Raw genomic sequence first — 15,786 nt, 5'->3', positions numbered from 1 at the left:
AAAGGGACCAGGAGTCGGGGAAGGACTTTGGGGCAGGAGAAGGGCAACCCTGCACAATTTGCAATACACCAGGGACTTTTCACTCCACTGCCAGTTGATATGGATATGTCTGTGTTCGTTTTTTGGGCAAACAGCGGGATGGGGATGTTGCTGGGCACGGTCGGTGGCAAGTACATATGTGAGTGCGTCAGGTAAAGGACCATGGGGTGGAAGGTGGGCTGGGGATAACTCCTTTTTGCATGTGAGACTCACATTCCGTGGGTCGGGCCAGTGTCAGGGCAACAAAACGTTCAGGCCACTGAGAGCAGAAAAGTGAAATTAAATAAATTTTATAATATAATTTACGCTATCAAAACATGCACTCCCTTGACTCCCCAGTCCGCTGCACTTGTGCTTTGTGTTTGAAAATATATATATGGGAGTGTCCTGGGACCTGCAGTATCCTCCATTTTGCCCACTTAAACAGGATTTGCCCGTCTTCCTGGGCCGTCGTTTTTCGGCACTGTTGAAGGCACTGAGTTGTAGGCTTCAATTAAATGTTAATTTTACAGAGCTTAAGCATGAAATTCGGTTTTTGCGGGGGTTAAATCCAGTGGGATGGGGCTTTGGTTCTCCTGCTTTACTCCAGGAGCTTTTCATTAAGGCAATGTGTATAAAATCGTGTATTTTATGGCTGCATTTTAATCTTTTTTATTGGCAGCTCACTTTTCAGCCACACGAACGGAGCTCATTTCTTTGCAGCTGGCTTACCTGGTGGAAGGACTTTACCTCTCGCAGGTGCTTAAATTATGGAAGCTTCGGAGAAAGTGCCTTAAAATTTCATCTTCAGATATAAATAAAAATTCATTCGTTAGATCCAAAGCACAATTACCGATTGTCTTTGTTGGCATTATTTTTATCGATATATTTTCGATACATATTTACTGTTATAGTAGGCTTTGGAAATGAAAATGATTCGATCAGAGGCAGATTTCGTGTATAAATGAAGGTCCTGCTTACGTTTTTAGTCATTCGTTGTCTGGCTTTCTATAAGGCAGCGATTCAATCGGGGAGCAAATTTCTTTTTTTTTATAATTTTTTATTTTATTTTTTTATCTTTTGGAATAAATTGCCATCGTCTTGGGTTTTATTTTCTCATTTCTGTTGGATGAAATATATCTGATTTGTAGTCTTTATTTTGTTTTGGTTGAATCCATTTTTTGTTCTTGAAATTTTTTATTTTTGGTCCCTTAGAGCAATCATAAGTTACCGATGGTCTCTCTTTTCTATTTTTGAGAAGGTTCCAATTTCGTCACTTAAATAATCTTCGTTTTTAGTTGTTTTTTTTTTAAATTTTTTAAATTTTTTTTTTATTAATGGACCTTCGGAGCAATGGCTGGTTACTGGGTTTTTTTCTTTTCAACAAGTCTTCAAATTCCATACTTAATTTAGTCACTTAATTTTTATTTTTAGACTTGTTTTTTTTTTGTATAATATTGTTTATTATTTTCCTAGCTTTCCCCGACACGTTATTTGGAGCTTCGGTTTGTACTTCACCTTTACCCCATGAATTTGCACCCACATAAAACATGTTGCAAATAAAATGCATTTGCCACTTGTCCAAGTCGTTTGTTGTTTGTTTCTGTGGCCCGTCCGAAACCCATTCAAAACACGCTGCGAACTTGAATACTCTCAAGTGTTCATAAAAAAAAAGCAACCCACTGTCCCACACAAACCCATAAAATCCATATTGACAGTGTGGCACTCCCAGCGGATCAAGGGGCCGTGCAGTTCCGTTCAGCATAAAAAAAGGAGCATTGTAATAATGTCCAAAAATATGTTACCAACACGTGTAGCTTGCATGTGAAAAAATATGGAAAATAAACGAAATGTAAAACATTCTACCCTGTTGACTGGCGTGTGGGTGCAGTCGGTTGCTTTTTTGCCTTCCGAACACAGACCCCTTTGGACACGCTTAATCGATGCCGCCTCTACGCTGGGTATTTTATACAGAAGGATATTTTATTTAACACCAGGACGCAGCTAGACAGACTGATGCACGGACCAGCTATCCAAAACCAACCATCCAGACAATGTCAATGCACAGGCCGCGTTCATCAACGCCCAAGGGACACTATATGAGTGGTCGTAGTGGTGGAGTGGAGGGCTCTGAGCCGACATAAAAACATAAAAAAATATGCTGACAATAAAAATTTTCTGAGCGGCTCAGCAGCATGCAACATGCTGTTGCACGCCGCCGCCAGCAGGTCAGACGGAAGCTTCCTATACGGTTTCACCTACAAATGTGGGGAAAAAATTGGTGAGGAAATATTGGTACTCCTTGAACGAAAGGTATTTAATTTTTGGAAAAACATATAAAGAAAAATTATTTTATAAGTTTTACTTGTGAATTAGTTTCTTTATCAGTAATTAAATTATTTTTGTTTAAGTCTCGAAGAACGATAACCATTTTTTTTTAAATCCCACAGCGATTAGGATGCTTTTGTTTAATATTTAAATATATTTTTTGACATTAAAAAAAAGATACGGTATATTAAAATTAAAAATTTAGTTTAAATGTGTTTATTATATTTAAATTATTTTGGAAAAAGAAACAACATATTGCCCTTTGTACATCATTTTTCTACTTTTGAAAGTATCATTTATTGTTTTGTTTATTTTTGTATTTTAATTGTTATTTTATATGTAATTGTTAAATCCAATTTTTCTAATATTTCTTAATTTTTTCAATGTATTCCAGTTTTTTTACCCAATACCATAAGTTCAGTCAGAAGAGTAATGTGCGGTATCCTGGGCTTACAAGATCACTGGGGAGGAGCCTCACAGTTCAATGCCTGGCGGGGTTCAATGGAGTTGCAATAAAAAGCGCGGAATGTGCCACTGCAATAAAATAGAAACAACTGTGCCTAAAAACCACTCAAGCATGCTCTCCAGTCTGGGCAGTGCCAGCTATTGTATGCGGAGGAGTAGCTGGGGAAAGGATATGCCTGCTTCCTGCCATTCCGGACGTAGTCAAAAGTTACGAAATCGAGCCGTGAGTGAATGCCAAACGGAGGGGGGATGAGGGTAAAAACAGACATTGACTAGGTAGCAAAAATAAAGTCGTAAACCTGAAATAAGCCATCAATGGCATTAAAACCCCGGCGATGGCGACACAGCCCTTTTACAGGGCTCATCATGTGCTCCGTGCTCCGTATTCCCCACTCTTATCCGATCTGCCGTTTTTCGGGGCGACGCCGTGTTTCATTTGTCAAAGTGCTTGGCGGCTTTCGGAGTTCTTTTGGCGTTCAGAGCTTCCCGGCATGACTGCCGCTTTTTGTGGCTTTTACGTATGGGTAATCTTATAGGCGGGCATTACTCATACGCCCAAATCACGCTGCCTTCAGCCCCCTCTAGCTCTCCGCCGCCGGTTCCTTCACATCTAAAGTTTCCTGATTACATTGCGAATTATATAATTTCGTTGTTGATTTTTGGCCAAAGAAAGTTCGTGGGCTGGGGTTGGGATTGTGGAGGGGCGATAGCAAAATAGGGCGGGTCAGGTGGAGTGGCCCACTTTCGTGGCGTCATCTTATTTAAAAATCAATATTTGCGGTGATACGTGTGCGGCATATTAATCATACGCCGCGTTGTCCCAGCAGAGTCGTGTCTGTGATTTCTTTTTCAGTCTTTTTTGTTCTCGCCCAGAATTCTCTTCGGGCAGATATCATTTTAGACACTAATAAAAAGTTTCGACGTCAATACGTGTGCGGCTTTCGGCTTCTGGCGGAGACGGGACCTGGGAAGAAGGCGGAGACGGGGACGGGTTCTCCACCACCAAACTACTATTAGAATATGAAGAGCTCCGGAATGGGACTTCAGATTCCGGCAGGAGATGGGCAGGAGATGAGATGACTTGGCGCCCATACCCGGTCATAGTTATAATAAGCAAAGTTTTGTGCTGACTGGAAAGGAGTCTTTTTTTCGGATAATCAAGTCGGTGTGCCCGGGTTAAAAGTGACTCGGTCCGTTGTCAAGGCTAATGAAAGAAAAATCAACAGCCGTAATCATGCATTACCCCAAGGAAATGAGTGGTCTCTTTGGGGAGTAGGAAGCACTTCATTAATTTTCCTCGAGACTCTTTAAATTAAGTTCAATCCGCAATAAACGTAGATCTTTCTCTTGCATAATTTTGTTATATTAGCCAAGTGGAAGAAATCTGCGCTGCCATGTGGTCACTGGTTTTCTGTTCACACAACTTCATATGGCTAAATGAAGGCAGAGGCAGGTGGCACACGAGTATACATCCCGATTCCAGGAAACTCCCAGTGTTCCCCACTCCAGTTGCATAATTGCCAAGCCGCAAATTAGTTTTATGCAATGCCGCAGTGTTGGTGAGACACTCAGATAAAAAAGGGAATAAGTTATATATTTTAGAGGCAATTGATTTCATTAAAACAAATACTAGTTTATGGTTATTTGTCAGAGAGTTAAAGCAAACTATTAAATTTCGATTTGTTTACATTCCTAGTTAATAAGTAGCGTTGTTTTCTGTGTACCTCACCCATTTCAGGCTCATCGCCGTCGTATAGTGCTGTCTAGCTGTCCTGCGCCCCCAAGGATATTAACTACGGCTTCTGGAGTTGGCTTAGACTCCCAGTTGTTTGTGCAGCCAATAACCCGTGCCGCCAGCCAACTCCTGGCGCTGGTGCTCCAGTTAGAGTTCCTGCTCCACGGCGTCCTTTGCCACTTCAACCGCTGCCCAGCTCATGAATGTTTGAAGAGTACGGTATGTGGCTACGGGTACGGCTGCGACGTTTCCCGTTACTCGTTTCCCGGATCGTGTGCCTTTCCTGCGCCTTTCCGCTTCCGGCTGGCGAAAATTAAACATGGCGGCTGGCGTCAGGTGGGCGGCTTTCGTGGCGCTTGTTATTGTTGTCTAGCTGCGTTTTTGTGTGCATATTAATTGGATTATCTGGGAGGCTCCCTTCATCCCCGAGTGCGTGTGTGTAGTCACGTTAATCCCTGGGGGATTCTGTCGGTCCTGGCATGCAATTGTTTAAAAAGCATTTGGCCAAACAATGTGCGAGGATGGGCGGTGGTCCAAGCTTGCCTCTTCCGAGGGCATTTCTATGGCGGTGGCGGCTGTGGTGGTGGCCAGTAAAAAGACGCAAAATCAACATTAGATGGCAAGCCCTCGCTGAATAAATCTTTCGGCTCTATGACCAAGGGGCGGCGATGTTGTAGCGAGGGGGCTGGACGGGAATAAATAACAGCTGCTCTCGCGCTGTCCAAATATTTACACAATTCCAATGTAAATTAAAAAACCGACAGCGGGCAACAAGTTGAGCACAATGGAAGCAATACAGCGAAAACAATAACTTCGTTCCGATTCCTGCCAAAAAGCCGAAATACTTTTAAACTACGGTTGGGGCACAAAACCTAATACTGTACTTTCATTGGCTTAAATGACTTCTGGCTGCCGTATGCAAATGAAAATTATTATTTGGACTTGGCTTGCGAAAGTTACTGAAGCGTTAACCAAAGGGCGGAGCAGCTACAGAGCACATGGATCTGATATCGAATGAACATACACTGTAAATATAATTTTAGTTTGTTAAATTTGCTTAATCTAGATTCTTAAGGATTGAAAAAAGATATATTTTAAAAATATATAAAGCACAAGTGTCTGAAAGACACCCAAAATTATAAATTAGAACTGAGGCATTAATGGAAAATATAATCAAGAATATTTTTTGTTTTGTATTTTTGGTATATTTTTTGTAAGTGCATCATATCCTTGGCCAGGCATCATTAGCCGCCTGTCTGTGGACTAATAAACTGAGCATTCAGACACAAACGGACCTCGGACAGAGCCAAATAAGACCGTAGCCACTACAGGCCAATAGAGGCAGTCATCCGCAGCGGATTACGCAAACCAACAAACAAGCAGCTTAAAACCCCAGTTCCGCACGGGGTTGTCATGGGCTTGTGCTCCTGGTTCCCATTCCAGGATCTAGAATCCTTAGCCCGAATTCCATATCCGATGCAGTGGCTCACCTGGACAGAGTAAAGTCGAAATAAGGGTGCTATATGTGCTGTGCCTTTGATGGTTCCACATATTTGATGCTGTGTGCGTAAATTAACAAATAAATGGCATTTTTGTTTGTCTCAGTCCAGGCACCCTTTCAGCCCTTTTTGTTTGGCAACCGAACTGGAGTTGGAATTGCAACTGGACGCTGAGGAGGAGGACCGAGTCCCCTGCCCAAAGACTAGCCAATGATTGGGATTGGTGCTCCATTTAAATTTCATAAATTTTCGTGCAAAATGCGTAAAATGTGTCCAGAGGGCCTCGATTATTGTTTGGCCGTTGACCAAGAGCCTTGGTACTCCAAGGGTACTGAGAAAAAGTTCATCCCTATTTTTCTTAAATTTTAATTTGGCTTTACTATATCTTAAAGATTACAACAATCTCCCAGTGTTTCTATGACTCGAATGTATTGTTTCCATTTGTTGAGGGCCTTTGACTGTCTCTTTGTCTTTGACCACAAACATTGCACTTTTCTTTTGTTGCATTTTTGTTTGTCGGGCTGCCCCACCCAAGTGCCCGTTCTAAACCACCTTTTCTAAATCCGTGCAGGTGTGCAGTTGACATAATAATTTTTCCCCATGTCTGGAGGCAACTGTGGTTGACTCTTTGCCTGTGACTTGGAGATGCACCGCAGACATACACTGCACTTCTTGGGGCAATCATAACCGCTTCCTGGCATCTGACCGCAACAGAAACCGGGATACATGTGACACAAGTGTATAGGTATATAGTATGGTATAACATGCAAATTGTAACCTAAGGCTAGCCACTTTCTGCGGCTGCTACACATTTGTATGTCTAACGACATTGTCGGTGGCAGGCGAGTTTAAATAATTCCTGAAAGGCTAAAAGAAAATTTCTTATTGATCAACTACCCGGGAGCAGTCCACAATTTACCTTTGCTCACCTGCCGCTTTGGACGAGTGCCATCCAAGGCATCCAAAAGGCCAACTCAGTTTTCCAACTTCTCAATTAAATGAAATGAAAATGGGCTGGAGATGGTGAGTCCTTCTGCCCCTCCACTTCGTCCCTGGTCCGTTTGGGTGCTGTAAATCTCGTGCAGGGAAAACTTTTTAAAATTAAATGACAAACACACATAAATAACTTTCGTGTGAGCGTGCGTTGCAAAATGCATTTAATTTGCAGCAAAGTGGCCCAGCAAAAGGACGAAAAGGAGGAGAAGGCTCCAGTCGCCTCGGCACCGTCATCAGGACAACTAAAGCGGCTTGAACGGCGGGCGGCCTGGTGGTTGGATGTTTGGGTGGTTGGGCGGCTTTTAAAATGATAAAAGTCCCCGCTTGTCGCGACAGGGAGACGCCGACAAAGCGGCGTAAATTTCAATTAAATGTGAAAGCAAAACAAATTTTAACTTTACAGAGTGCGAGCCCCTGAGCTCGGCCACTGAAAGTGAATGCTCAGCCATGTTTATGCGGCGGTAATTATAAAGAATAATTCCAATTAATAGCAGTAAGGTACAATTAAAAATGATTCAAAGCATCTCTAATATCGGTGAAAAATTTTGTTATTCATATTTTTATTTATTAAATACAAATAAACATCTTGTGAAAATATTTTTTCTTTCTTGCAAAAACATTCTTGACATTTGCGGCCGTGAGAACCCCGATCTGGGACTTTATTCGTCGAGGACTCGTGTGCCTAAATGTAATTGTGAATTCCATATTTTACTGGCCCTGAATGTGTGCTGCCATGTAATTGCCATTGCCAGTGCTCTTGTTGTTTTTGCGTTTGTTATAATAACAATTACTTGAAAAATACTCCGATATCAGCATCAGCGTCGACAGCGCCGCTGAAATTATTTAAATGCTTTGTTGTGTGGGGATTACCATTGCACTGTGTTGTTTTTTGGATTGTTATTGGTATGGAGAGTTGTGGGATTTGGTACGTATTACGTACAGAGATAAACTCACACACACTCCTGCACGCACACAATCATATTTTCAACACACACACAACACCCACTCAGGAGCCTTGTTAAACAATCACAAAAACATACAAGAGCTCCCATTATCCTCCCGACAGAGTGGCAGGAGCTGCGAGAGTGAGTACTAAGTACACTGACGGAATAATTTTTAATGCTTCAAAATGGATTTACTTTTTGTAGTACCTGTTTATGGTTTTCTTTAAGTTACAATTGAAAAAGGAATAATATTATTAAACTTCTGAAAAATAATGTATCTATCAAATATGATTGGTGATTGAAGGTATGCTATTTTAACTCATTTAAAAAATCAAAATAATATATATTTCCAATTTCTAGACCCTAAGAAGACATATTCTCGCAGTGTCTGGGGTGTGTGCTTGGCATGCGTGTGTCTGGCAAAGTTCCGGACTCTCGGCCCCGGCGCGGCCGTCAGACAATTTGGTTTAATTGATAGTTTGGATAATGTAATTATAGACAATTGCGTTTCATGCGAAACCGATTTGCCGCCGTAGCCGTTGCCGTTGCCATTGCCGTTGCTGTTGGCTCGGCTGACGATTATAATGACCAACAATGCTCAAGTGGGGTCCACTGGCCACGGATAAGAGAGCTATGTCCGGCGGAAAGAGTGCACTTGCTAAATGAAAACGGGCGCCAAATGAAGTGCGTCGCCATCAAGTGTTATTAACTTGTAAAACAAAGGGAAATCGCCGAGAGATCCCCGAGAGCATGGGGATGGATAGTTCTTTGAATCCGACCGGGCTCCGGAACGAAGTGCAAATTAATCAATGTGGAATGCGGTGGATCGGCGTAAAAAGAGCCAACCGGTCTCTAATTGACAGGATGGATCCGGGATGATTCGGTCGCATGGCCGCAGGTACAGGCAATGATTTATGGTCATTTTCAGGTGCGGCCATCAGTCTGGAGCCCATTTTGCAATTGGCGGGCCAGATGCAGTCGGTGGCTAAATAACATAGCGGCGCCAGTGATTCCGGGTGAGACTGTTGCACACACTTTTTCCGGAAGGGGTCGAATACCAGAAAGCGGGTCTACCGGACGGGGAAAATGGGCGCAAACAAGCGCATAAACGCTGCCCTCGGATGTCCCATGCTAATCTCTGAATTAAAACAAATGATGAGGTTTTTCGGTCACTCCCCGGGAGTTACAAGAGCCGTCGTTCTTGTTTTTGTCTGCGGGCCAGTAAAATGGCGCCCAATTGGCAATTGGCAATTGGCGCTTCCGGCGGCTCATTGGCTACACCGTTGTATGGATACGCAACCCGCCGTCGGACATAATGCACATCCGTATCAATATCGATGACAATCGACAATTGTCCTGCCAAATGCACAGTCACCGACCGAAAACAGTGAGAGAAAAGTTACTATGCTAACCTTTAAAATGGAAAGAAAATGGAAGAAAATTATTATTAAATAATGTTTAATAAATAATCGTTAATTTATTTTGGGGAGGATTGAACGATACTTTTTTTCCTGAAGGTAAAGGCCAAAAGGTTAGTAAGTTAATTTTCCCCCAGTGCTTTAAAATTGCATTCCCGTCTGCTTTCCTTGATGCATTTTTACGATGCGGTGTCTGATTTGCGGCCGTTAAGTGAAAATCGCATTGCCATCGTCCTGGAATTTAAAATATTCCTTAAAGGCATTCATTCCCATTCGACAATGTACAAAATTTGCAGCTGCTCTATAGTAAGTCCGATAAAGAAGCAATTCGCCGTTCGCGGAACTCCTTAAATCCGGACGAGTGAGCCCGGACTTTCTCTTTTGTCGCTGCACTAATAAAATTAATCAACTTTAATGCACCACCATCCTGGAGCAGCACTGCAAATGTTGAATGACTGAGATAACAATAAATGGAATCCGGCCGTGCAATGCAGCTCCAACTACTCCTGCTGCTCCAAGTCCTCTTCGTGCTGCAGCAGTCCTAAATAATTACTAATAAAATAAAATAAATAATGAACGCAGTGGCAGCTCAGTCCGGCCAGGCTTTGCCAATACGGGCTGGCACCCACGAACCAGCCCCGGCCAAAGCCCCTCCTTCGATCACCAGAAGCTCCGGCCCGGCTGGATAGCAGCCTGGCTGCCATATTGCGCAAATATTGCAGTAAGTTGCTTTGGCAATGTGTTTTACTTTTATTGCACTCGAGCCGCCGGGCGCTGCACATTTTTAGCGCCAGTCATAAAATCCGACGAGCTAGAGCTTCAGCTTCAGTTTCAGCTCCATCTCGGGGTCTCCTGGCTAGCACATTTTTCCAATTTTAAGGCTGAGTAGCGCGCACGGCGAACGCCAAATGACCGTAGAAATGATTGCCAATGGCGGGGCTGTAGTACATATGGAGAAATTTTGAGTAACTTTATCTGAATGATTAAAATGTGAACAAAAAACTACCCAGTCAGACATAACATAGTAACTGTTTTTCAGCAATTTCATAACAAACTATTTTTCAAATATTACTTCAATTAAAATACTAAATAATATTTACCCTTGTCCCAACTCATAGATATTTTTTTACGACATTTATTTTTCTTAAAATGGAATGTACATTTTTACCTCCATTTTCTCCGCCTTGAGGTTAGAGGTTGGAGCAGTCAGTTGCGTAACCAGGCAACACCAGAGCAGAAACAACAAGGGTCATTCGTTGAATGAAGAGCGAGGGCGTGGCAGGATGGGTATGGGGATGGGGCAGCAAAGCCTTCTAACGCTTCCCGACGCTCTTGTTATTTGCCTCGGCTTATTTGCTAAAAATAAAATCAAACTGCAATGCCGTCCAGGACATAATAAAAGAAATTGCGTGAAAGGCGGCTTAAAGAGTTGGCCAAGAGACGGGGCCCGACCCGACACCAGGACCAGCAGGTCTCCCGTTTTACGACTTCAACTAGCCAACATTGAAAGAAAATAAACTTGGTGCTGAATACAAAGCAAATAAAATAAGAAAACATAACATAAAATTAGTCTTATACTTTTGAAATAAAATAATTGCTATTATTTTCATAATTTATTTTTCAGTGATGTTTTCTTTTGTTGACTCTGTGACATATTTTTTCCAGGCATTCCGTTTCAGTCTTGGAAAAAGATTATTTAGTGCAGTTTCAAATGAATAAGAAGCCCGGATTTTTATGCATTTAAATTAATAAATAAACCTTTTATGACTATTTTCATTTCTGCCATGTTGTCAACGCAGTTTCAATTTATATTTACGAGCTTTTAAAGCAATTTTATGAGCTGGCAACTTACGCCCACCGACACTCCCATCCGTCCGCACATCAATTTTCTGATAGGTCCGTGTTCTCGGCCATGTTAAGGTTATGGCGCATTTGCCGATTTTAAAGTAATAAACTCGGCCCATGTCCTGGCCATCAAGCGGGGCCATTAAACTTGCAAGGAGCCGGCCCCTCGTAGTTTTCGGAAATTGGCGCTCTATCCCGGCCGCATTGAGTGACATCTATTAATCGTCCGATGGGTAGTCCTGCAGGAGCAATGGCTACAGACCGATGGCGATTCCTGAGAGCAGATGTAGACGGAGATGGAGATGAAGATGGAACCGGCGGCGGAAATGTTTGGCCCATAAATCACCAGAGAACTTCATTAGACACATTTCATGTTGGTCTCCGTTTGGATGTGCAGATGTGGTCGCAGGACAGCTGTCCTGTCAGTTGCTTTGGGCTAATTAAGACACCGCCTTCGATTGGCTGCCACCGAAAAGGTTATTAATAATGCCGCTTCGATTTTGAACTTAAAACCCATCCGGAGTGGCTCCTTAAAATGAAATTGTTTTTCCTTAGACTCAAGAGCCTATCCACTAAGCGAAAAAAGGAAAACCAGGACAAATGGAATAAGCGCATTATTTGTCGAAGTAGTGGGCTCGGATCCTTTGGCCAAGCCTGCGGCTTTTGACCAACCACATTTCGAACTGGAATTGTGGTCAAATTGTCATTCTCCAAACTCGTCTTTGGCCTCTTGTCTTTTATTGGGCAAACACGAAGTCGACTGTTGACAAACAGTTTGCGGTTTCCATTCGGGCCAAAAATTGTAGACATTCTGCCTTAAAAACGCATACCCAAATCGGTTTATGGCCTAATCCATAAACCCGATGAGCAAACTTTTGGCCAGCCCAACTACAACGATGCCGAATGCCACTAAACGTCACTCACACTCTGAATAGGTGAGCAGAGTGCTGATGGACGACAAAGTTATGAAAATAGCAGTGCGCTTAGCGAAGTTGGCCAAAACCAAAAATTAAATCCGTTTACACTCACATGGGAAGTCTGGAATGTTTATGTTTTATTATTACCACTTACCCGGTTTAAACACTTACAAGCTAGTACTTTTTGGGGAAAAACGAAATAATTCGTAAATCTTTATGTACTTAAAATGGGAAATTCAATTACTGAATTTCTTTCTTCGCTTCAATAGAACTTAATATGCTGGCCAGCCTCGTAACCCGCTTGGGTTGCTGGACACAAAAAATTCCCCCTTCTCTGACATAATTGAATAATAAACGACGCGCTCCTATAAACTAAATTTTGAGCTGGCATTTTGATGCACGGTGATGCAATCGTACCTATTGCTACAGATATAGGAGGGGAGGACATATCCTTTTGCAGAATATTTGATTTAAAAAGGTTAATAAAAAATGAATTGAAACGACAACCCTTCCTGACAATGTTCGCTAACAATTCCCCATTATCTTAGCTTACTAGGCGGTACCTCGGAGTCGTTACCAACCTCCTGGGTGTCATCTCTTCTTTTTTTGGTGTTTAAGTGCACGGTTCACTTGGCTGGAAACCTTTTACCAATAGCTCTGCCTCTACCTGCGCATCTATTCCGCTTTCGTGTGCTCGCTTCTTGTTGGATTTTTTGCCAAAAGCTTTTAGCTGGACGCATCCGACGGAGCGTGTCGACGTCGTCCTCGTCATAGCCATCCTCGTCGTCATCGTGTCGTTGCATCAAACGACATTTAGCTTGCGCATAAAGTTCACATCATTGCCGGAGTTGTTTGCCATGTTAACTTTATTAGTGTTCAGGGTCCTGGCCCCGTCCTGTTCCCGACTCCTATCCCGATTTCGATTCTGCTTCCCGCAGTTCCCAGTACCCATCCCCTGGAGAATAGTGCTTCATTTGCCTTATTGATACGCCAGTCTGGTGTATTTCATTAGCCACGTGCCGGCTTGGATCGGCAAGTTTCTTTCAGCTGCCGGGAAATGCAATTTGCTAGCTCCCATCATATGGGAAAATTATAGCAACTATGAACCTGAAAATTTACAGGCTAAGTATGTTTTGACATGCATTTCTTTTTAGGAAAAGAATTGGGCGTTAAAGGAATTATTTAAATAAAATGGTATTTATTGGAATTATGATACCTCTGAACTGAAAAATGGATAAACTCAAACACGAAGCAATAGCTCAAATGCAAACCAGACCAAGGCCTAATCCAAAAACTAGAAAACAGTTCTCCCTTCAGAACTAGATTCAAATCAATTACAGGGAAAAATCGACACTTTTGATAATGTCGTAAGGCCGAATATAAATTATTTATGAGGCAGAAAGGGCTGCAGTCTGCCATGCCATTTATTACTCATACTTGCCCCAGCACAATACACCCTCGACGTGCTCGACGAGTGGCTGGCATAAAAAATACATATGTAGCGAAGGTAATAATAAAGCCACGTAAATCGCACGGCATGTTGCCCCCAGTCCATAGACAGATGTCAATCACGAGCATTGGCTGGAGCTGCCGTCATCCTGGGTGAAATAAAAAAGAAAGGCGGAATACAAAAAGGCGGTTGGTGGAAATGGTTAGAATCCATAACTGAAGGGTTGCGAAAAGCCATCTAAACTGCGGTGGAGAGTTCACTCAACGGGGCTAAGGTTGATCTAAAAGCGCATTCTGATAATGGAAAAGGAACTGCGAGCTCAAAGCAAACAGCACGGAGGTTCCTTTTGGCATTTTCGCATTTCCGGTCGGAGCTCGGGATTTTCCTTTTTTTTTTTGCCACAGTGCAGTGTCAAAGCTGGGTACTGATTGATTTTTTCTCCAGCTGCTGCTGGCATATCGCGTAATAATAGCTCTGGCTGCACCATCTCCAACCACCTTGCATCCTGGCCACCCATTTAGCCGCCCACCCACTTCAGATTGAGCCGCGGGCACTTGGCAGGCCGCACTTAGCTGCCGATGCCGTCGCCGTTGCTGTTGCTGTTGCCGAAGTCGTTGTCGTTTTGTTTGATAACATCGTCTAGCAACGTGTCTGGCAACCAGTGTGACGCAAACCCCTACCACTTGCCGCCTCAAAAAAAACCCAACCCCCACCAGCCCCGGCACCCGCTCATGCATGCATTGTGAACTCCAGAGCTGGCGCCTTTGGCATAATCAGTTGCAAAAATTTGACACGCCGGCAGAAAGCTGGCAAAAAGCGCGTGGCGCTCTTCCTGGGTGCTCGCCATTTTCTCCGCCATTTTCTGGATAACTAGTACACCAGCGGCCCGATATTTAGTGACAAGAAAGGGTTTGAACTTCGAACCGAATATATGATTTCATTAATAGGAGTATTCTGCGATTAAAAATATTTTTATTTGTAAATCCTCTTATCGTTTCAAGTAAAGTTAAAATTAACATAAAGAAAAACGTAGCAAGTACTTGAGAACTAAAATAAGTCACACTATTACTCTGTTTAAAAAAAACGTGAGACATTGACTTCTAACATGTAGTTTGAAACATATTAACTTTAAAGAGGGCTTCAGAGTAAATTGCCTTTAAAATGTCTATATTGAAATATAAACATATTTACCACGTATCAAATAATTAAGCCAACAAAAGAAAACTTCTGCTAATTGTAAAAGAAAATGATCCTCAATAAGAATGCTAATTTTCTGACCACACCTGTATGTAATATGTGCCGCAGTTTTTACATGTGCGCCTTATTTGCATATCTGTTTTTGATTTTTGTCGCCGGTAGCGTCTATTCAATTTGACGTGCCGCTTGGTTGCTCAGCAGCCAACATCGAACAGCCGCCCAATGAAATCAATAAATCTGCTCCACCGTTTCAATCCAATTTATCACTTTTCAGCAGCAACAGCTGGAGCAGGAGCACGGGCAGGAACAGGAACAGGAGTAGCAAGAGTATTGGGTTATCCTTTTTGCCCGCCATTTTCCACTCAGTACACTTTCTACTTTCGTGTGCATTGCACCACGCCCACAAATGCGAGTAAGGGCGACGATGACGGCTTATCCCCCATCACCACCTCCCACCAAACGATGTGCATACAACTTTATTATTAGGACAACGCGGCGTATGAGTGATGTGAGCTAAGAGGCATTAATGGCCCGGCAATTTCTTATGCCAACCTGAATGGCTGAAAGCGTATGCTCTTTTTGGCTCGGATCGAGTTTTGGTTTGGGGTAAGGGTTTGGGTTTGGGTTCGGGTTCGGCAGCATGGCTTTCAGCTGGCTGTCTCAGTCAATAATGAAATTTAGCAAAATACTCGCGCACAAAGGCGCGAGTCCTGCGGCGTTGAATTTCTGAATTTCTGCGGGAATTGTGCTTGGCTGGGGCTTTGCATATTTTACGGCGCCATCGAGCCATGTGCCGAAATGTTTTGTGCGCGCTTAAATTGCGGAAGTGATAAACAGGCGGCTCCGGTCCAGGAAGCATTTTAATATTTCAAGTTTTACCCAAAAAACCAGAGGCATAGCTGGGCCCCACAACCTATAGTATAGATAATGTTGCTGAAAACGAATGAATGATAGGAAGAGAAACACAGTTTTGG

The 15,786-nt window shown here is 42.8% G+C and overlaps 1 protein-coding gene across 1 annotated transcript; it reads left to right on the top strand.

Moving 5' to 3' along the window:
• The first annotated feature begins 2,709 nt into the window (after positions 1-2,709).
• LOC26515293 lies at positions 2,710-4,240 on the top strand. The gene is made up of 2 exons (XM_032454343.2): positions 2,710-3,034; positions 3,685-4,240. Exons 1-2 carry the CDS (start codon positions 2,831-2,833, stop codon positions 3,826-3,828), a joined length of 348 nt encoding a protein of 115 aa, XP_032310234.1. The 5' UTR covers positions 2,710-2,830; the 3' UTR covers positions 3,829-4,240.
• Positions 4,241-15,786: the final 11,546 nt, after the last annotated feature.

The sequence above is a fragment of the Drosophila ananassae genome, chromosome 2R (assembly GCF_017639315.1).
Source record: "Drosophila ananassae strain 14024-0371.13 chromosome 2R, ASM1763931v2, whole genome shotgun sequence".
Lineage (NCBI taxonomy): Eukaryota > Metazoa > Arthropoda > Insecta > Diptera > Drosophilidae > Drosophila > Drosophila ananassae.
Note: the sequence above shows the minus strand (reverse complement) of the source record. Positions and strands in the feature narration are given on the sequence as shown.